Source organism: Ursus arctos, unplaced genomic scaffold (genome assembly GCF_023065955.2).
Source record: "Ursus arctos isolate Adak ecotype North America unplaced genomic scaffold, UrsArc2.0 scaffold_7, whole genome shotgun sequence".
NCBI classification, from domain to species: Eukaryota; Metazoa; Chordata; class Mammalia; order Carnivora; family Ursidae; genus Ursus; species Ursus arctos.
The window spans coordinates 70555732-70577054 of NW_026623089.1; the positions used below are offsets into that span (position 1 = coordinate 70555732).

The 21323-nt window shown below is 40.1% G+C and overlaps 1 protein-coding gene across 7 annotated transcripts in view; it reads right to left on the reverse strand.

Moving 5' to 3' along the window:
* Positions 1–21027, reverse strand: part of ARID4B (AT-rich interaction domain 4B) — a 147128-nt gene extending 126101 nt beyond the window's left edge. For 5 of the 7 annotated variants that reach the window (XR_008958096.1, XM_044386045.3, XM_057308846.1 and 2 more), the window contains exons 1-2: positions 20742–20992; positions 19687–19741 (exon numbers count right to left, since the gene is read on the reverse strand). Coding sequence is in view for 6 of the 7 variants with exons in the window: in XM_044386045.3 (XP_044241980.2) it covers positions 19687–19692 (6 nt within the window). In the remaining variant the exon portion in view is untranslated. Of the gene's footprint in view, positions 1–19686; positions 19742–20575 lie in introns of all 7 variants that reach the window. The other 2 variants (XM_026504137.4, XM_026504138.4) reach the window with 2 other exon arrangements.
* Between the last annotated feature and the right edge of the window lie 296 nt (positions 21028–21323).

Consider the following 21323-nt stretch of genomic DNA (forward strand, 5'->3'; position numbering starts at 1 on the left):
CTTAAAAAAAAAAAAGAAAGAAAATTTAGTGTCCAAATTAGGATGTGCTGTAGGTGTGAGATACACACCATATTTGAAAGACATAGTGTGTAAAAAAAAGGTAAAAATCTCATTTGTAATTTTCTACCGAAATACGTTAAAATGACAATATTTTGAATATGACCAGTTAAATATTAAAATGAATTTTACTTGTTTATTTTAATGCCACTACTAGAAAACTTAAAATTTCACATAGCTCCCATTATATTCCTGCTGACGATGCTATTCTAAACAATACACTCTAGCATCTGACTACTTGCCCACTATTTATCCCTTCTACTTATCATTATTAATAGTAATAATTAACAGCTGTTGTTCAGTAATATTAGATACCATGCTAAATGCCTTGCATGGAATATGTCATTCAATCCCTCCAAAATAGGTTGGTTTTATCTTTATCCTCATTTCAGAAATTTTAAATCAAGAATGAGAGAAGCTTAAGTCATTTGCCCAAGGTAAGTAATGGTGCAAGGTTAGAATTCAGTCTGGTCTGAAGAGTTATATTCTTAACCACCGAGGCTCTTCTATCTCTAACCCTAAACTTACACTCCTGAATTTTACGTTATTAAAGACATTGTCCCCGAGGTGCCTCTTTAGCACAGAAGGTAGTACGTACATCTCACTAAGGCATTGCCCCCATAAGAGATTATCTGCCAGTGAAAAATTCCCATTCAATTCTTTTTACTGAGCAGTATAAAAAAAAGCAAACCAGGAAAGAAAAAAATGGAGGCTCCAAGAACAAAGATTAACCAAAACTGTATGAATCTGACTCCCAATAATTCAGTGCACAGGTAATAAGCACCCTATATATTTTATCATAATGCAATACACTCTGACCATACTAAGTACATATTCTAAACTACTGGCAACTGGTAATTCAAAGACAAGTAGTCAAAGTGGCCTCCCCATACCCTATGTTACAGTTATTATTTTTTGGCATTTATAAGCTGTGGTAGTAAGTATTTTGCATGTATCATCTTATTTAACTCATAACAAAATGACAAAGTAAATATTATTCTTCCCATTTTTCATATGCTGAAAATAAGGCTCAAAGAAATAAACCGCTTAAAGTCATGCAACTAGGTAAGAGTCAGAGCAAGGGATGCCTGGGTGGCTCCGTCAGTTAAGCATCTGCCTTCGGCTCAGGTGGGATCAAGCCCCGCATAGGGCTCCCTGCTCAGCGGGAAGCCTCCTTCTCCCTCTACCTGCCACTTCCCCTGTTTGCTTGCTCACTCGCTCTCTCGTTCTCTCACAAATAAATAAAATAAAATCTTAAAAAAAACGAGAGAGAGAGCAGGATTTCAACTAACAAATTGATTCTACTATATTATCTATCATTAGGGTGATAAGGTGAATTGAGACGGTACATTCTTTTTTTTTTTTTTTTAAGATTTTATTTATTTATTTGACAGAGAGAGAGGCAGCAAGAGAGGGAACACAAGCAGGGGGAGTGGGAAAGAGAGAAGCAGGCTTCCCGCTGAGCGGGGAGCCCGACGCGGGGCTCGATCCCAGAACGCTGGGATCATGACCCAAGCCAAAGGCAGACGCTTAACAAATGAGCCACCCAGGCGCCCCCATTATTCTGCTTCTAACACACCTTTGCTGAAGTTGGAAAATGAAGAATAGTACTTGAATTTATCACCTCCGTTAAAATGAGGTACTGAGATTTCTTTTTTTTTTTAAAGATTTTATTTATTTATTTATTTATTTGACAGAGAGAGACAGCGAGCGAGAGAGGGAACACAAGCAGGGGGAGTGGGAGAGGAAGGAGCCTGATGTGGGGCTCGATCCCAGAAAGCCAGGATCACGCCCTGAGCCGAAGGCAGACGCTTAACGACTGCGCCACCCAGGCGCCCCGGAGATTTCATTTTTAAGAAGTTAGATAACAATTTAAATAGAGTACCATACGTACTATCAAACTCAAATCATTCACGTATCTACCTTCTAAGAAACACTGTACAAAATATTTGATATACATAAAACAGAAACTGTGAAAGCAAAAATTTACAAATCAAGGCACACACAACTTTGCAAAACTGATTTTGTAAATGCATTTATGAAATTAAACAGTTGTAAAAGAAAATAAATAGTTGTTCGGTATTTCCTGCCTGTCCTTAGAGTATTACAGAGGTATGTCACTAGATATATGTACAGAGTACAGCAGCAGCACAAAGAGAAGGTTCTCACAACCAGGAAAGATATCCTGGAGATAGAGGATCCTGTCATGCTACAAGAACCAAATCACTGGTTGCAACTCAATCTTTAGACACATTCTAAATTAAACCATACTTAACCTGCAGTTATGTATGCAAAGAAATACATGATAATGCAATCTAGATATAATTTTTTTCCAACCACAAAAGTAAGAAAACCTCTACCAATTACTTACTTGAAGCAGGTTTGTATTGTAATAAGACAGAATCAGCTGACCTCTCTTTCCATCTATAATATCTATAAGATGACCTTGTGATTGTTCACATAGAAGTGTTTTGCTAAATTCATTATAGAGTAGCATACTCCAAATTTTAGCATGGGAATAGGAATAATGAAGATGACATATACCTGCCCCTAAAATTCGCTTAAGCAAGGGTGTTCTCACAGTCACTTCCACCCTCTACTCCACTCTCCAACCTTTGCCTCACAGCACCACAGTTTTGAGTACTGAAAGACTTGAGGTCAACAAAGTAAAAAGGTGGCTCTAAGAAAAATTAACAAATGAAACTACAAACAGCAATCCTCCAAGATGAACTTGGGACATTCAGAAAGGAATAACAACTAGGCACACACAAAATAATCATAAGCAGGGACGCCTGGGTGGCTAAGTTGGCAAAGCATCTGCCTTTGGCTCAGGTCATGATCCCAGGGTCCTGGGATCGAGTCCCGCAAATGGCTCCTTGCTCAGCAGGAGTCTGCTTCTCCCCCTCTGCCTGCCGCTCCCCCTGCTTGTGCTCTCTCTCTCTCTCTGACAAATAAATACAATTTTAAAAAATCATAAGCAATTGTGATTTAAAACTGCCTATTATTCAAAGCCCTCCCCCCTTTTAAGATTTATTTGCGAAAGAGAGAGAAAAAGAGCACTAGAGAGAGTGTGAGCGCAAGCGGCAGGGAAGGACAGAGGGTGAGGGAGTAGCAGGCTCCCCGCTCAGGGGCTCCATCCCAGGGGTGGGACTCGATCCCAGGACCCTGGGATCATGACCTCAGCCAAAAGCAGACACTTAACCGACTGAGCCACCCAGGCGTCCCTCAAAGCCCTCCTTAATTACTGCCATAGCAGTCCTTTGAAAAATCATAGTAAGTGAAAAGCCTACTGCTTAAAAAACATATCTTTTAGTCTAAAACAGACTCAAATCATAAAAAAATTAGTTAAGGGGCACCTGGCTGGCACAGTCAGTGGGGTGTGCGACTCTTGATCTCGGGGTCATTAGCTTGAGTCCCATGTTGGGTGTAGAGATTATTTTAAATAAATAAAACTTTTTAAAAAAATTAGAGTTAACCATTCATCTGTTTTTTCAACGCTGTGCTATAAACTTTCAATGTCCTCAACAAACAAAGGTCTGGAAAGGCCAAATTCTAAAACAAAGAGTCACGTAAGAGTCAAATTAAAAGAAAACAATAGGGGGGGGGCGCCTGGGTGGCACAGCGGTTAAGCGTCTGCCTTCAGCTCAGGGCGTGATCCCGGCGTTCTGGGATCGAGCCCCACATCAGGCTCCTCTGCTATGAGCCTGCTTCTTCCTCTCCCACTTCCCCTGCTTGTGTTCCCTCTCTCGCTGGCTGTCTCTATCTCTGTCGAATAAATAAATAAAATCTTTAAAAAAAAAAAAAGAAAACAATAGGGGTGCCTGGCTGGCTCAGTTGGTTAAACACCTGTCCAACTCTTGATCTCAGCTCAGGTCTTGATCTCAGGGTTTTGAGTTCAAGCCTGGAGTTGCACTCCACGCTGGGTGTGGAGCCTACTTTAAAAAAAAAAAAAAAAAGTAAACAACAGCAGTGAAGCTTCACTCTCTGGGAAGCGTCTGAGTTACTGACATTTTCTTCTGCTTCGAGAGGCCAAACTTAACTCCAGTATTCAGACCAGAGTTTAGCGAGACCACTGGTTACCTATCCCCAAGCATCTACCCAAAAGATGAACCAGTAAAGATCAACCAGTAAACATCTGGTAATAATTCTGAGTGTACTCTATGCATGATCCGTACTGGCATGGAATTTCCATTTTCATGAAATTCCTTTGTGGTAAACAATAAATACAAATCTCATTTTATAGAAAAGTCTAAAAAGCTAAATGATTTTGCTAAACTAAGGAGCCTGTGCTAGGCAGAATAATGGCCTCCTCAGAGATGTTTGTATCCTAATCCCCAGAGTCTGTGAAAATGTTGCTAAATAGCAAGGGAGAATGAAGGCTGGAGATGGAATTAAGGCTGCTAATCAACTGACCTTGAAATGGGAAGATTATCCTGGATTATTCGGACGGGCCCAATGAAATCACGAGAGTCTTAATATAAGTGAAAGAGGGAGGCAGAAGAGTAGTGTCAGTCAGAGATTTGAAGATAGGGATAGGTCAGGAGCAAAGCAATGCATGTGTACAGCCTCCAAAGGCTGGAGAAGGCAAAGAAACATTTCCCATCTAGCCTGCAGAAGGAATGCAGTCCAGCAACACCCATTTCTGCCTTCTGACCTCCAGAACTGCAAAATAATAAGCTTGTGTTGTTCTAAGCCCCAAATCTGTGGCAACTTGTTACAGCAGCAATAGGAAACAAATATGGAACCTAAATCTGTCACTGCTCTGCAAGAATTTACTAGTTTTATAAAGAACCTAAGTAGTAACATTTAGTAATGATTTGCTATAAAAACCTCGGTCGCATTTAATCCCTCAAAATTCAACTTGTGTACTCTTACATAAAAGTTTCTTGATTCTTAAAGAAAATTAAATAGTAATTACTCCTGAACTTTAAAATATACTTTAAAAATACAACAGCAATTTATTGCCCAGTACCAAGGAAGAATGAAGTATTGCACAGAATTTTTTTAATAAGTGAAATTTATACTTTCCAGAACACGATCCTACTTTTTATGAAAATTTAATGGACCTTTCTAAATTCTTCCGCTTCCCTGGTTCCATAAAGAGAAGGAACAGGGGCATCTGGCTGGCTCAGGTGGCAGAGCATGCAACTCTTGACCTTTAGGGTTGTGGGTCTGAGCCCCATGTTGGGTATAGAGATTACTTAAAAATAAAAACTTAAAAAAAAATGGAACTTATTAAAACCTGATAGTTTAAGGTCCACATGTGAAAACAGAAAGGATTACTAAACGAGAATACACTCGCGTGTCTCAGTTTTTAAAGTGTCTCTCTTTTCTTTTTCTTCAATAATCCCAGTGCTCACTGTGCCCATTTCAAAATCCCTCTCCCAATACCCTTACATGTACATACAAACATAAACATAAACACACACACACACTCACAACTCATAAAGAAGTGGATACTTCTAAGTCATCTGTGGACTAAGCAAACCAGACATCTAAGTAAAGACATGTATGTTAAACGAGAGGCAGAACAGTATGAGTATTGGTAAGATCTCTGATTTGGAGTAGCTCAGGTTTAAAACCTAGCTTTACCACTTACTAGTGGCATAATTTACTTAGGTCAATTACATAATCTCCTCAGCCTTACTTTTTTCATCTGCAAAACAGGGATATTCATATGTACCTCTCACCATTTTTTTGAGAATTACATTTTAAAATGTAGAAAATGTCTGACACATATTAAGCACTAAATAAGTAGTAGCAAAATCATCATGATAATAATAATGAATTTGATGATGTCATGAAAAACACAACGAGGGCAGAGGTTGTGTGATAAATATTTTAATACTATTTCAAAACAAGACAAAAACTGATGACAGCTTGACTTTGGGATAAATGGGATACGCCTATAGCTGTAAAAACTGTATTTAGAAATTATATGTTTATTAAAACACAGGATTGTGCTAATTACCAAAGTACATAAGGATTAACCATTACTTATTATCACATACTTATAACTCATGGCAAAGCATCTGTCCTAACACTCCAAAACTGAATATATAATTTTCTGGCTATGATCCCTTCCATTAAATCTTTTTACAAATGTTGTCTATTATTTGAAAACTTCCCCACGATCTCCTTCTATCAACACAAGAAGATTACAGTTAGAATTCTTTTCAACCAGAAAGAAAAAAGGTTGCGTATAGGAAAAAATTATTATTATTATTATTATTATACTGGGGGAGAGGGAATGGAAAAAGAGAATCAAGTCCAAACAAGTAAACAGAGAATGTTTCCAATCGACAAGAAAACTTATAACTTTAGGGATGCTGCCCAGATTGTAGTTTTTTAGTCTAGGTAACCCATTTTGTCACTTGCTACAGTAGCTGGGGTCTAAATCCACAGAGCCAAAGGATCTTTGAAAGTCTCTTTTAGCTCTACAGGCCACAGTTGTTTCCACTCAAAATTACTTGGCAATATAACCTGAGGATTCATTTTTCTCCTACTATAAAATATTAACTCTTCAAAGCCTCGTACCATTTTCCTCTAATTTACAATACTAATTTTCAAACCAGTAAAGGTTCTTCCAGAAGAACTAAGCCCACTGCAGTTCATTTTAATATGTTTTCCTATGATTTATTTCTATTTTTAAAAGAATAGGATAAATTTACATAAAATATTTAATACCATGATACAGGTAAATTCTAGCTTTAAAAGGATTTTGTTCCAATAAAGAAAGTAGGTAAAAGGTTTCTAAACTATATTCACTATTCCATAAAGCCATCAAAAGGTCACCAAATGGAAACAGCTTTATTACTCACTTATAACTAGCAGAGAGGCAGCATGGTTCAGTTTACTAACAAGAGAACAGATTCTGCCATCAGTTTAATGTGTGCCTGTGGGCAAATCACTCAACATCTTTGCATCTGCTTCTCCAACCATAAAAAAGGAAAAATGCTGCTGACCTGCCTCAAAGGGATACTATAAGAAATAACTAACGATTACCAAACTTTAAAAACATAATGTGCCATTTAAAAACATTTAACGGTAGTGTTAAAAAATCCTTTCTAAACCACAAATTCTGACCCGAAGCATCTGTGGGGGTCATTGCCTACAGCAGCCTGTCCTAAAATTAACCGTTCTAATAAATGCTACTAGGGATCCCAAGAATAGCATTAGCTTCTCTAGCAGCAGCCATACAGCACAGGGATGCTCCCTCGCTAACTTCACAGCTTACCTTTTAGTAGCAATCTCATCCAGTAAGATTTCATATTAGTTCGTAGCTGTAATAATAATCCATAGGGCCATGAGGGGCTGTCATAAATGCTATAGAAGACTGGGACTATTCACCACCTAGCAGTACTAGATATTCAAATAAATTAATAATACTTGCTGATTACCTACTGAATGCTACACACTGCTATAAAGGAGGTATCTACATACTCGCCAAAACTTAAGGCTAAAGAAACATAGTGGTGTCCTATACAAATCATTTGGTGGTAGAGAAAACAGCATATTAAATGCAAATAAAATCTTGCTAAAGCCATCAAAAAAGAATGACAAAGCTGTCATGTACTAATGCAGAAGGACGGTTTAAAAGTTACAGAACAATACTTACAGTATGAGCCCATTTTTGAAAAACCAAGCATAACAAAAAAAATCCTCTTTTGTAAATGTATATGCGCAAAGAAAAAGGTATGGAAGAATACATAACCCAAACTGTTAGCTCAAGTTGCCCACAGGAAGTGAGACTGAGGAACATAATGACTTTCACTATTCACTTTATGATTTCTGTAATTTTTAATGTTTATGGCAAACTTGTATTGCTTTTATAATAACTTATTAATTTATTTATTAAAATGTTTTATTTATTTATTTGAGAAAGAGAGAGAGACAGAGAGAGAGATCAAGCATGAGCACGGGGAAAGGCAGAGGGAGAAGCAGACTCCCCTCTAAGCAGCAAGCCCAACGTGGGGCTCGATCCCAGCACCCTGGGATCATGACCTGACTCAAAGGCAGACGCTTAACCGACTAAGCACCCAGGTGCCCTAAAAACTTATTAATTTAATTTTGCTAGGAATAGAACTAGTTTAGAAAAATAGGTCTCCAAGTTAGGGTAAAGCAAAATTAGGTGACTAAGCATCAAAAGCCCTCAGACACAAAACAGCTTTTCTTAAAATTACTTAACAACTTCTAGCAAGGATATTTAGATAAAAAATAGAGATGGGTCCTTTGGTGAGATACCCTTACCAAGATAAAATTGAAAAAATGGAAAGCTACATTTTTTTTAAAACTCCCAAATAGGCGTAAGCCAAGCTGCCTCATTTAAACTTTGACAGCAATAGTAGCTCCTTTGTCTTCAGGCCTGTTCAGCTTTCCTTTTACTCCTCTCTAGAGTAGAGACAGGCTTGGCAGGGCCCCATCACTCATTTGCCCCACCCCCGCAGGCTCTCGATGCCAGACCAGCTTCAGGTGACTAACTGCCACATCAGAACAGTGATCGGATCAAGAGAAGAAAAAAATGTTTGCCCTACATAAGCAAGGCTAGAGGTGGATGCTTATCCAGAAAATAAATATCTCCAGTGGTTCGCCTAATCCAATAACAACCTCTAGGCTTGGAAGTAAAATTTACTTTTCCCTTGAAAGAATCCCATCTGACCAGCAGCAAATTAGAAGAGAGGACAAGTATTATATTTACTAAGAGAAGCTTCTGCATCAGGAAGGGACGGCTGGGATAAAATAAAAGTTTGAAATGGAAGCAAAGAGTTCTTAGAATAAAGAAATCTGGTTTTCCCCTTCCCTGAAATATTCTTTTTTTTTTTAATTTTATTTATTTATTTGACAGAGAGAAAGAGAGAGAGCGAGAGTGCACAAGCAGGGGGAGCAGGCAGAGGGAGAAGCAGACTCCCCACTGAGCAGGGAGCCAGAGGCAGGGCTGGACCCCAGGACCCAGGGATCATGACCTGAGCCAAAGGCAGATGCTTAACTGACTGAGCCACCCAGGTGCCCCTAAATTTTCTGTTTTTAAGAAATTCATAAAGACAAAAATAACAGACTTTAACCTTAGTCACAAAATTACAACTTTTCCACCAAACTTCCAAATCAACTGTTAAGTTAAAAAAGATGAGAGTGACTATATCACCCTGAAAGCCTACTGAAACTCACAAGAGTCCACACATTCTTTCCAAAGAACTAATAATAATAGCTACAATTTATTGAGAATTTACCATGTAATAGAACCTGTTATTACATTTAATCATCCCCAATAACCCCATGAGGTAAGTACTACAAACGTTTCTCATTTAAGGCAAGGATACCAGTCTTCTTAGAAGGTTTAAGAAAACAGCCCACAACCTGGGTAGGTAGGAGAGTCCCAACTGAATTCCAAGCAGTCTTGATTAAAGAATCTTCACTCTATCAGTTTACAAAAGAAGTGACAGGCTTTTATGGGAATAATAAAGCTACCACATATTGACTGCTCAGAATTATGCCGAGTGCAGTATAAAGCATCTTAAATGTTATTTCATTTGGTACTTACACAACTTTGTAAGGCAACTATTATTATCCCCATTTTACAAAAAAAAAAAAAAAAGAAAGAAACTGATGTTTCCTTTCATTGCAAAAATAAATAACTCTGCCCAACTTCAACAGCCAAGTAAAGAACAGAGTGAGACAGTACTGGGAACAAGACCTCTCTTTCCAAGCCATATGCTCTTAATCATTTACACTGTTTATTGGGCACTTTAACTAAACAAAGATGATTTTTATAGTCATATTCAAGTATAGCTTTTTACTATCGGTATAAAGTGAATCTTTTCTTTAAATGCCATTTGCTCAAAGTCTTGTGGTTTATAATCTCCATTTCTGCTATTAAAGTAAATGATTAAAAAATGAGTGATTTTCAAAAAAAATTATTAAACAGGTATCTACAATTATGCTCTCATAAAATTATCAAATTAGGAGACTGTTCCTTGGCAAAGTGTTGACACATGACTTCAGATATCCTAGAGCTAAGTCACATTGCCAAAAACTTATTTATAAATTAGAAGAAAATGGCTTAAATAAATCCATATAAAGTATCCATACCACCACCCAAGATAAACTACATATAATCTGACACACTTTAGTAGCATAAAGCTATTACAGAATTATTCTTCTCTTAATGACAGCTAAATTTATCATTTGAAAGTGCTATAGGGGCACTTGGGTGGCTCAGTCAGTTGAGTCTGCCTTCGGTTCAGGTCATGATCCCAGGGTTCTGGGATCAAGTCCTACATCGAGCTCCCTGCTTAGCAGTCTACTTCCCCCTCTCCCACTGCCCCTCCCCCCCAGCTCATACTCTCTTCCCCACTAGCTCTCTTTCAAATAAATAAATAAATTCTTTTTTTTAAAGTGATATACACTATTTTCTGTAAGATTTTCTTCCATAGAAATCATAATGGTCCAGAGAATCAGCCTCTGTACCACCTGACTGCGAACACCAATGTTAAGCTGGAAAGACACTCACACCAGCAAGAGTAATATAATCTCTAGTTGTATCCTAAAGCTAAGTACATCTGGATATACAGTTAGATATTATCCTTGCTTTGGATGACCCCATTGGCAAATAACTGAATGAGGAAAAAGAGCAAAGATACATTAATTTTTACAATAAATAGTTTCATAAGTAAAGCCAGCATGCTAAAAACTACACTTTCAGATTTTTAGAGCAACCTTTTAAAATTATTTTATAAAATATTTCCATGAATCAAAAACTATTTATTTATAACTGAAAAAAATTCAAATTCTTCTTAGAAATTCAAAAAGTGAAATATTTTAAGTTATATATGCATTTCACATAAATGCTAACATTTCAAAAATAAAAACTCTTTTCAGATTGTACAGTCATCTAAACAAAAACAAAAAGAAAAGAAAAGAAAAGAAAAGAAAAGAAAAGAAAGAAAATAACTAATAACCAGTAAACCTGTTTAAGGATAAGATCAGAAGGACAAACAAACAACTATTCCTATTAAAATGATTACCAACAGATCTAACAGGTGATACCACAAAGCTGTGTTTCTTAATATTTGTATTACAGGTTCCACTCAGAAGCTGATGAAAGCTGTGGTTCATCTTCCCAAGAAAGTTTATGGCTATATGAAATTTTGTACATAACTCTGGGGAGAGAAGAGATTCATAGCAATCTTGAAGCCCATACTTGGACCTTCTGAATAGAGTATGAGCAAATACTGATTAAAGAATACTGGGGGGGGCGCCTGGGTGGCACAGCGGTTAAGCGGATGCCTTCAGCTCAGGGCGTGATCCCGGCGTTATGGGATGGAGTCCCACATCAGGCTCCTCCGCTGGGAGCCTGCTTCTTCCTCTCCCACTCCCCCTGCTTGTGTTCCCTCTCTCGCTGGCTGTCTCTCTCTGTCGAATAAGTAAATAAAATCTTTAAAAATAAATAAATAAATAAAGAATACTGGGAACTATACTCAAAGTAAGATATGTGTCATTTTAAAACTTTCCTTTTTTCTTGTCTTTTATTTGGTCCCTTGCTTCTATTTACCAGCCAAAATATGACCATTAGCATAGAACTTTAAACATGAAGTTTGGCTTCTCTGTCTCTGTCAACTGACCCCCATAGATCATATACTTTTTATAATCTCATTTTTTCCCTCCCCAAACCTGAATGGTATCTTGAATCTTAGTATGAAAATGATCAGATTTCTAAAAACACATTATCTTCCATGGAAAACTTGAATGTCAGAATTTCCAGTACTTCTGAAAGCAGAAATGTCTAATTTTTATACAAAAGTTCTCTTTTAAAATTAAGTTAAACACACCGATTAGTAGTTAAAGGGATAACAAATATGCATAGTCTTATTTTGATGTATAGTAATTAAATGAAAATATTTCAATTATCTTGGGAACAAAAACTAGTTATAGCTTGTTTTGTTCAACGTCCATTAGAGATAAAGGAGGCCCAACTGAAAAGAAAAAAGACTGACACACTTTCTTTAGAGGCCTTATCAAAATCCATAACTTCTACAATCTACAACATTTAAATATCAAAAGATGACTAGGACTATGGTTTCCACTGCTCACTGTGTCATATAGAATACTAGATCATAATTTTCATGAATGTAGAAACATCTTTGTTCTGTGACACCAAAAGGAAGGCAAGAGTTTTATTTTATTTTTTTTAAAGATTTTATTTATTAATTTGACATAGAGAGACAGCCAGCGAAAGAGGGAACACAAGCAGCGGGAGTGGGAGAGGAAGAAGCAAGCTCCTAGTGGAGGAGCCTGATGTGGGGCTCGATCCCAGAACGCTGGGATCACGCCCTGAGCCAAAGGCAGACGCTTAACGACTGCGCCACCCAGGCGCCCCAGGAGTTTTATTTTTAAACAACTCATCTAGAACAAAAGTTTGCCACCGTTTTAAATTTATCTATTACTAAAAACTTAATATAGCATACCTGTATCTTGTTTATAGCCATATTTCACAGAGCAACACACCAGTTAGCATTTTTCACAAATATAAAATATAATGCTACTTCCAAAAATTACACAGCCCTAACTTCATCCTAAATGCCAGTTTTTCAATTATTCAGCCAAAAAATCTTCGTGTTCTCCTTGACTCTCCTTCCTCTACATTCAATCCTACCAGAACTCCTGTTGGATCTACCTTCAAAACAGATCTAGACTTTGACCACTCCTCACTTACCTCACTGTGGTGGCCAATAACCCACCATCATCATTTATTAAAATAGCTTCCTAACTGGTCAGCTTCTATTCTATCTTCAACTTGCCTTCAGCCTGTTTCTAACACAGCAGTCCGTGAGCCCTTAAAAATATAATGAAACTCTGCCACTCTGTAATGAGACTGCATAACTCCTTTGCTCAAAACTCAGAATTCCTATGAGAGTAAAACTCTATTTCTATCACAGTAAAACTCTGTTTCCATCAGAGTAAAAACCACAATCCTTAACAAAGGCCTTCAAGGTCCTAGGTGATCTGATCTGCTCTGCCCCCAACCTGCATCCCCTTTATCTGTCTGACCCACCCCTCCCGTTCTCTTCTTTCCTTACTCTACTCCAGCTACCTTGGCCTCTGAGCTGCCTTTAAAGCCACATGACTAACTCCTGCACCTCCTTCAGTCAAGTATTTGTGCAATTGTCTTCTCAATATACATACCTGACCACCTTATTTAACGCTATAACCTGTCCCAACCCCTCATTCCCTACCCTCCTTATCCAGCTCCCCTCTTATTTCCATACTATTTTCCACCTAATACATTAGATGATGTTTACTCCTCTTTGTCTGCCCCCCCCACCTTAAAATGTGAGATCCACAAGGCCAGGATTTTCTGTTTTGTTCACTGATACATCCTAAATGGCTAGAACAGAGACCAACACATAAGTGTTCAATAAATGTCTGATAAATTTTTTAAGTGTCCAAATCCTTGGTGGCCATGTGATACAATGGCACAAAGGATCTGAAGTTAAACACTCAGCTCTCAACAGGGTTACCAAAGATAGTATTACTACCCTGAAAACAGAAAGATCCACGCCTAGGACCATAGAAAATTGAAAATATATGTTCACACAAAAGCTTACATACAAAAGTTCATAGTAGCATTTATTCATAATAGGCAAAAAGCAGAAATAATCTACATGTCCAACAGCTAATAAATGGATTAGCCAAATGTGGCACATCCATTAAATGAAACATTATTCACCAATAAAAAGGAATAAAGTACTGATACATGCTACAAAATGAACCTTGAAAATATTATGCTAAGTGGATGGCTCAGTCCGTTAAGCATCTGCCTTCAGCTCAGGTCATGATCCTACAGGTTCCTAGGACTGATTCCAGAATTGAGTCCCACATCGGGCTCCTAGCTCAGTGGGGAGTCTGCTTCTCCCTCTGCCCCTCCCCCCTGCTTGTGCTCACTTGCGCTCACTCCCTCGCAACAATAAATAAAATCTTAAAAAAAAGAAAAGAAAATATTATGCTAAGTGAAAGAAGTCAGGCACAAAAAGCCACATGTTGTATGATTCCACTGATAGGAAATGTCCAGAGCAGGCAACCCCTAGAGAAGGAAGGTAGATTAGTGACTGCCAGGGGAGGGACAAAGGAGGAGGAGAACAAGCAGTGACAGCTAATAGGTACAGGTTTCTTGTTGGGAAGACAAAATATTCTGCAGTTAAACAGTAATGACAGATGCACAATCTTGTGAAAATACTAAGTACTGAAGTGTACACTTTATTTTTTTTAAAGATTTATTTGAGAGAGAGCATACGAGCGAGAGAGCTTGAGTGTGTGAGAGTATGGGGAGGGGCAAAGGGAGAAAGAATCTCAAGCAGACTTCCTTGCTGAGAGCGTGGAGCCTGATGCAGGGCTCGATCCCACAACCGTGAAATCATGACCTGCGCCGAAATCAAGAGTCGGATGCTTAACCGACTGACCACCCAGGCACCCCTGCACTGTACACTTTAAAAGGGTGAATTTTATCTCCTTTCCTAAAATTCAAAAACGAAACAAAACAAAAACAGACGGAAAGGACTGCTCAGCTCAATGTTCATGGCTCACTAATAAGGGGAGAGTTGGGAATGCCTTCTCGTCTGTATTCATTCAATGCTAGGAATCCCATCCACCAACTAATCACAGAAAACATATTTTAAAAGGGGAAGGGGAGGGACTAGTCAACCATAAGTAGCAGCAAGCAGAATTTTTTCTTCACGTCCAATCCAGTCAAATCCTATCATCCCCACCTGCAACACACCCACCTCTCATACCTGGTCCACCGCTGCCATCTCTCACCAGAGCTAACTTGGCAGCCTGGCCACTGGTGCCCCTCCTTCTACTCTTGCTCCCCCACAGTCTATTCTCTGAACAGCAGTTATCAATTAAAAATGTAAATCACTTCACTCTCTTGCTCAGTGACTCAGACCCTTCAGTGACTTCCAATACACTCAGATTTTACTCTAAGTCCTTCCCATGGCCTACAAGGCCCTATACTCTACTGGTCCTTGTGATCTCTCTAGCCTCATCTCCTGCCACTCCAGCTCTGTTCCTTAAGGTATGCCAAGGTCAAAGAGGCCAAAAACATTCCTCCCAAGGACCCTAGCACTTGTGTTTTCTGCCTAGACCACTCTTCCTCCAGATAACTGACTGGCTCACTATATCACTTGTTTCGCATGATGCTTAAATGTCATCTCCAAAAACAGGCCCTTTATTAGACTTCATCTAAAGTTAACACCTTCTGTCACTGTAATCTCTTATCTTGATTTTGCTTTACTTCACAGCACTTATCACTTTTTTTTGCTTGGTGTCTCTGTATCCTAATTTAAAGTGAACTCCATGAGGGGAAGAACTCTTGTTTACTGCTGTATCCTCAATACCTAGAAGCATGTCTGGTACACAGAGGGCACACAATTACCTCTTCGGTGACTGAATTCACAGACTGAAGTAGCAAAAACACATTCTTCCGTGAAATATGTACTCATCCAACATGCTTTTTTAAAAAATTACAATAGACAAAGAATTAGCAGTTTAGACAGAACACAAGTCAGTGTTTTACAAAACTACCTGTTCATCAAAAGACCACAAATTCATAGGACAAAATACATATGGCACATTATAGATGTAAATGCTCTCAAATAATACAATTAAAAGTTAACTATGAGTTAACATTCACACTGAATCAACCAAGCCTCTGATTTCTCTTCATCCTACCTGCTCTTAATCTTACATTTTAACTAGAGGATGTGGACATCCTACAGGTCCCTTCAATACTCAAAACCCTGCACAACATCTTTACTTCAATGCCAACATACTTCAGATGACAATAATATCAAGCTCATGCCCCAAGACAGAAATTTCTTCTTCCCACCCTAGGGCGAGTTACTAGGTCCTGAATTCTATTTCCTGGATATCTACCCGCACTGCATTAGTTCAAGCCCTTACCCACATCTCAGTTGGACTTCTCACCGGTAATCTCCAGATCTTCCATTCGTATCTCCCCTATGACATACTACAATACTACCAAAGTGACCTCTCCAGAATATAAATCCATCAACTTTACTCCTTTCTAACAACCTTCAGTGTTTCCATGTACCGTTCAAGAAAATTTTCAACTCCCTATCTTAGCCTTCTCCCATCACTGCCCTCCTATTCCCATCCCAAACACATCATGCTTTAAGTTAGGCACAGTGAACTAACAGTTTCCAAATACACGATTTTGGTTTTTTTTCCATTTTCCAACATGTAGTCCCCTTTCTGTCTCAAACACTCCTTTCTACCCTTCTTTGCCCAATGAAAGCTTCAACACTCAGCTTAGATGTCAATTCTACCAGAGAACTTTCCATGACTCTGATTTAGATGTCCTCTTCTGTCCTCCCACAGCACTTACCACAATTACTGTATACTGCAGTCAACACTCTTATAATTCAATATGTGCTGTTCTGCTTTATTTTTCTGTGTCTTCTACTAAATTGTGAGTTCCTTGAGGGCAGATCTGATAGCTTATTCACCTTCATTCCACACTGCCTGATGCATGGAAAGGGTTGTTGTTGAATGATTTAGGAAAGAGGGAAGAGGAAGAAAGAAGGGAAGAAGAAGGGGGTAGAGAGAGTAGGGTAGACGGAGGAAGGGAGAGGAAAGAAGGAAGAGAAGAAAAAGAAGGAATGGGGGGAAAAGGAAGGGAAAGAAAGAGGGAAAGGAGGAGCCACAGAAAGGAAAGGGGGAAGGAAGGCGGGAGGAAAGGGGCAGGGGAGTGAGAACATTCACACAAGCAAAGGGCATTTGTAATCAATCCATCATTTTTATGTGTTCTAAAATCAGTGGTACAGAAGAGAAGGATACATCTATCTGAAAAAGCCCATCTCTCCAAGATTCTAAGCACAACCATCTAAATCACTTATCCCATAAAGTTTCTGAAATCTCCAGCCTCTCCAGCTTCTCCCACTTCACTTGAAAATTTACTGCTATGTAATGAGAGATGTTAATAACGTGCACAATGTATAAGCACAAAAACAGTCTTAGTTAGAAAAAAGTAGGAAATGAATCTGACATAATTAAGTCTTGGAATCATTTACTAACTTTCAATAACCTAGGATTTCCTGAAAATGTGCTATATCACTGACACTGAAAGATCTATAGAAAGTATAAAAAGTAAATCCAACGTAACCCCAACATCATGACCTATGTTAAGAACAAAACTGCTTTTGTGTTACAGTGCTATTTCTCAAAAACACAACGTGCAAAAATATTACAAGATAGAATATACTAGTGAGTGAAGGGGCTTTATTTAAAAAAACTCTTGAAGTACTACAGCAAAATTGTTTCTAAAACATGTAACATTTACAATGATATATACATTTTTCTTTATTTTGGGACTTTAAAGCAATAACCAGAAAAGTATTACTAAACGTTCTTTCAATGACATCAATACACTGTCACTTAATAAAATGTAAAAATTTCTTGTGACTAATAAAACAGATAATAAAAACTTAAAAGCTTGCTTCAAAGTACAAATATGTTTGGTAAGATCTGATAAATAGCATAAATCCTTCTATAGCTCAGTTGTCATTACAATTTAGAAACTAGGAACACAAAAAAAAGAGAAAATGTGAGCCCAATATAACCACTACTAAATACTTCTTGAATTGCAACTTTGTTAAAGCAAATACCAACCATAGGTAACCTCTCAATGTTCACCATGTAAGAAATTAAGTTATAAGAAATAAGCTAATTGTAGTACTGCTGATTATCAGTAGACTCCCAATAAGAAGACTCACTATACATACAATAACAGGAAGTTCTTCTTGTATAAAATTAGAAATTTACTAATAACTCCTTCCTTTCAACATTAGTAGTACCCTTTCTTAAAAAGGCAATGTTAATGGAAATGCTAAGCACTTAAAATTAGTAGTTCTAAAATGATACCAAAAAATTTGCATTTGCCTAATATTATGACACTTTTAAGGCTAAAGTTTCCAACGTACTTTCATTTTTTAAACACACAAGTTAAAAAAAAAAAGGAAATGAAAGGCAGAAAAGGAAAGAAAGGTTAAATCTTAAGGACCTTCAACTTACAACATTTCTTTTAATCAAACATTAACAGAGTACCAAAAATGTGCCAGGCACTACACTGGGAACTATGACAGACTGCACTATCTATCACAGACTAAATCCTCTATTATTCAGCTTTTGAATTTACTATATGTTATTCAACCCAACACTTTTCTTAAGAAATTCTCACCCAACACCAAGAAGATACACGGTTTTTCCTAACAAATTCACTTGTCACTGTTTTACACAGGTCAGAGTTATAGCTAGCATCTGTGACTAACAAAAGGGATCCGTCTCTGAAACATGATTGATTATTTTTTTCATTTACATGAAGGTGAGACAGGAATTCAACAGATATAAACTGTGTCAGGTAGTTTATAGCACCCCAAACACAAGAAGGAAAAAAACTAAAAAAAAAAGAAAAAAGAAAAACTAGCCTAAACTTAATTACTTTGTATAGCTGATAAATATTTAAGTAGTCACAGCTTTTTACTTTCTTCCATGAACACAAACATTACATATTTTCATTTAGATGCAGTACTATAAAAGCAGTCAATCTGAAGAGAAAAAAACTTGTTTTCAAATAATTCAAAGGAACTATCAAAAGCAAACAACGTTTACATTTTCACATACTGTTCTATGCATTTCTCTACTTGTGAACACACCCTACCTTTTCAAGCACTTATGAAATTGTCATGGATGAAAAATATCTCTAGTCTCTAAGTTCCACCAGTTGAATCTAAACAGGTCAGATATCTAAGGCTTTCTATTCTCCAATGTACTAAAAAATGACAACATTCAATTACATAGTCTCTAAAGAAAACAACTTCTACTTTCATTGCCATAATTTCTTCCACCAACTAAGTAAATTCTACTTTTTACACACTATCCTCCATTCAGTTAACATGTTTACATTTAAGAGGAACCTGGTCATGGGTTTTCCACATCAATCCACACTGGTTTTATCACAACATCTGACAATTTACAGACTAAATGGATTAACAAAGAAAAAAACAAAAAACCATATAATCCTAAATTCCAGGAAAATACAAGGAAAAACTGCTATCTGAGTTGTGTAAAGATCATGAAGATTCTCTTTAAAAATCTTTCAATGGAAACTATTTTCAGGGCTAACCAAATAGGTCTTCTGCTAAAAATTCACAGTACTGCTCACACAATTAACGAGATTTTCTTTCAGCAGTGTAATCGCTAGAACCACAATACAGTTCAGTTTCTAGAGTCAGATTACTTGACCTGCTTTCTCTGTTTTACCTTTAAAACACTTTATTTCATGCAGTTACTCCTGTCTCACACTGCAAAAAGAGATGTTCTATATGGGAGAATTATGCTCAGTGCGACATCCTGTAAGTGGCCCCAACTCCACCGCAAAGCCGACAGAGAGCCACACCAGCTGACCCCCATCGTCTCCCGGGAAAGGGGCTCGGGCACCAAGCCACCAAACACACCTTCCTCGGCAAACCTCGGAGGCCCCACACACGACCTCGATCAAACCCCCCCTACTTCCCCAATTCTAGAACTCCAGAGATCGTTTTCCGTAAGCAATCTTACCTTCATGATGATTCCGGGACCGCGATCCCCTCGAAAACACCAGATTCACCTGCACCTGGAGGAGAAACAAAAGACACCCAGTCAACACCACAGGCACCCCTCTGCACTGGCGGAGGCGGAGGAAACCAAGCGAAGCCTGAACCCCGAAGAAAGAGCCTTAGCGGACGTCAGCCCCCGAACCACGAAACGCCGATGAGGGGCTCCCTGTGGCCTCGCCAGCCCCGCAAACCCAGCCACCTACACAGCTCGGCAGCTTCCCGTCCCCATTGTCGGGACCCGACGGAGTTTCCCGTCTCCGACAATGACGCCATTTCTGTCAGAGAAGAAACTCACAACAAGCCCGGGGGCCGGCGCGGGGCCGGCTGTCGTTCCCGAGGGCCTCTGGGCCCCGCCGAGCGGCTCGGCGCCCCAGAGGGTCGCGCAGCCCCGCGTCCGAGCCGGAGCAGGCCCGGGCCCGAGGGGCCCCGGGTGGGGGCGGCGTGAGGCCAAGCGGGCCGGAGGGCCGCGGGCAGGAGCGACCCACCGCACAGCCGCTGCTCACGTCCCGTTCCGAGGCGGAGACCAGACAAGTGCAAGCGGGATCCCCGGCTGCCGGGCCGCGGGGACCGCCAGAGGACCGAGGGGCCGGGAGGCAGCACAGCCCCCCGCGCCGGCCCGGGCCCCCCACCGCGGCCCAGAGCCGCTAAACCGGTGAGTGTGCGGCCGCCAGGCTGGGGGGCGACTCGTACTCGGCAACTGCACGGGGGCGGGGGCTCCCGGGAGGCCGAGGCCCCGAATCCGGGCGCCCGGCGAGACCACCGAGCGATCGTCCCCTGCTCCTCGGCCCGGCCGGGTGACTCCCGAAAGGACCCCCTTACGAGACCGCAAAAGCCTCAGAAAATGCCCCTACCTTCCGCAGAGGCGAGCTCTGACCCTGGCACGTCCAGAGTTCCCTCCCCTACTCCCCCCCAAAACCAGTAGGCCCGGGGGAGAGATGGGGGAAGAAGGGCGGCGGGTCCAGCGGTTGCTGAGGCTGAAGCTCCGGCTCCTCCTCCTCCCGCGGCGGCGACTGGTACCTTTGTTTGGCGGCCGCTCGGGCTCCCTCGCTGGGGGGAGGGGGGGACGACGAAAAATCCCTCCCGGACTGGAGGTCCGGGCCCCGAATCGCGCTGCCCTCCAGAGGACGGCGGCGCCAGACCCTCTGCGGCTCCCTCCGGGCAAAGGTCCAGGCGGTGGCCGTGGCGGCGGCAAGCTTAAGCTCAAGAGTCTCCCTCCGCTCCGGCGCCCGAGCTCCTCACTCCGGACTCGACTGACGGGCAAACATCGCTTCCCCCCCCCCCCACCCCAAGTGCCCCCCCTCCCTTCTTTCTCCCCTCCCCTAGATATTTTCCCCTCCCCTACCTCTTTCCCGGATGGCCTCTTAGACGACCTCGGATTGGTTAGCATCCTTTAGAACCCGCCCATACCCTATTCTTATTGGTCCCCGAGATACAAACAACGACGCCATTTTCCCACCACTTCTATGGAAACAGAAAGTTACGCCTCAAAGCTTCCCGGGAAGTGTAGTCCAACCTCTGGGGCCAATGCGCAAACCCTTCCCCAGGAGAACTGCAAGACCCGCAATGCCCCGCGTCTGCATGAGACAAGAAGTGGGGGGA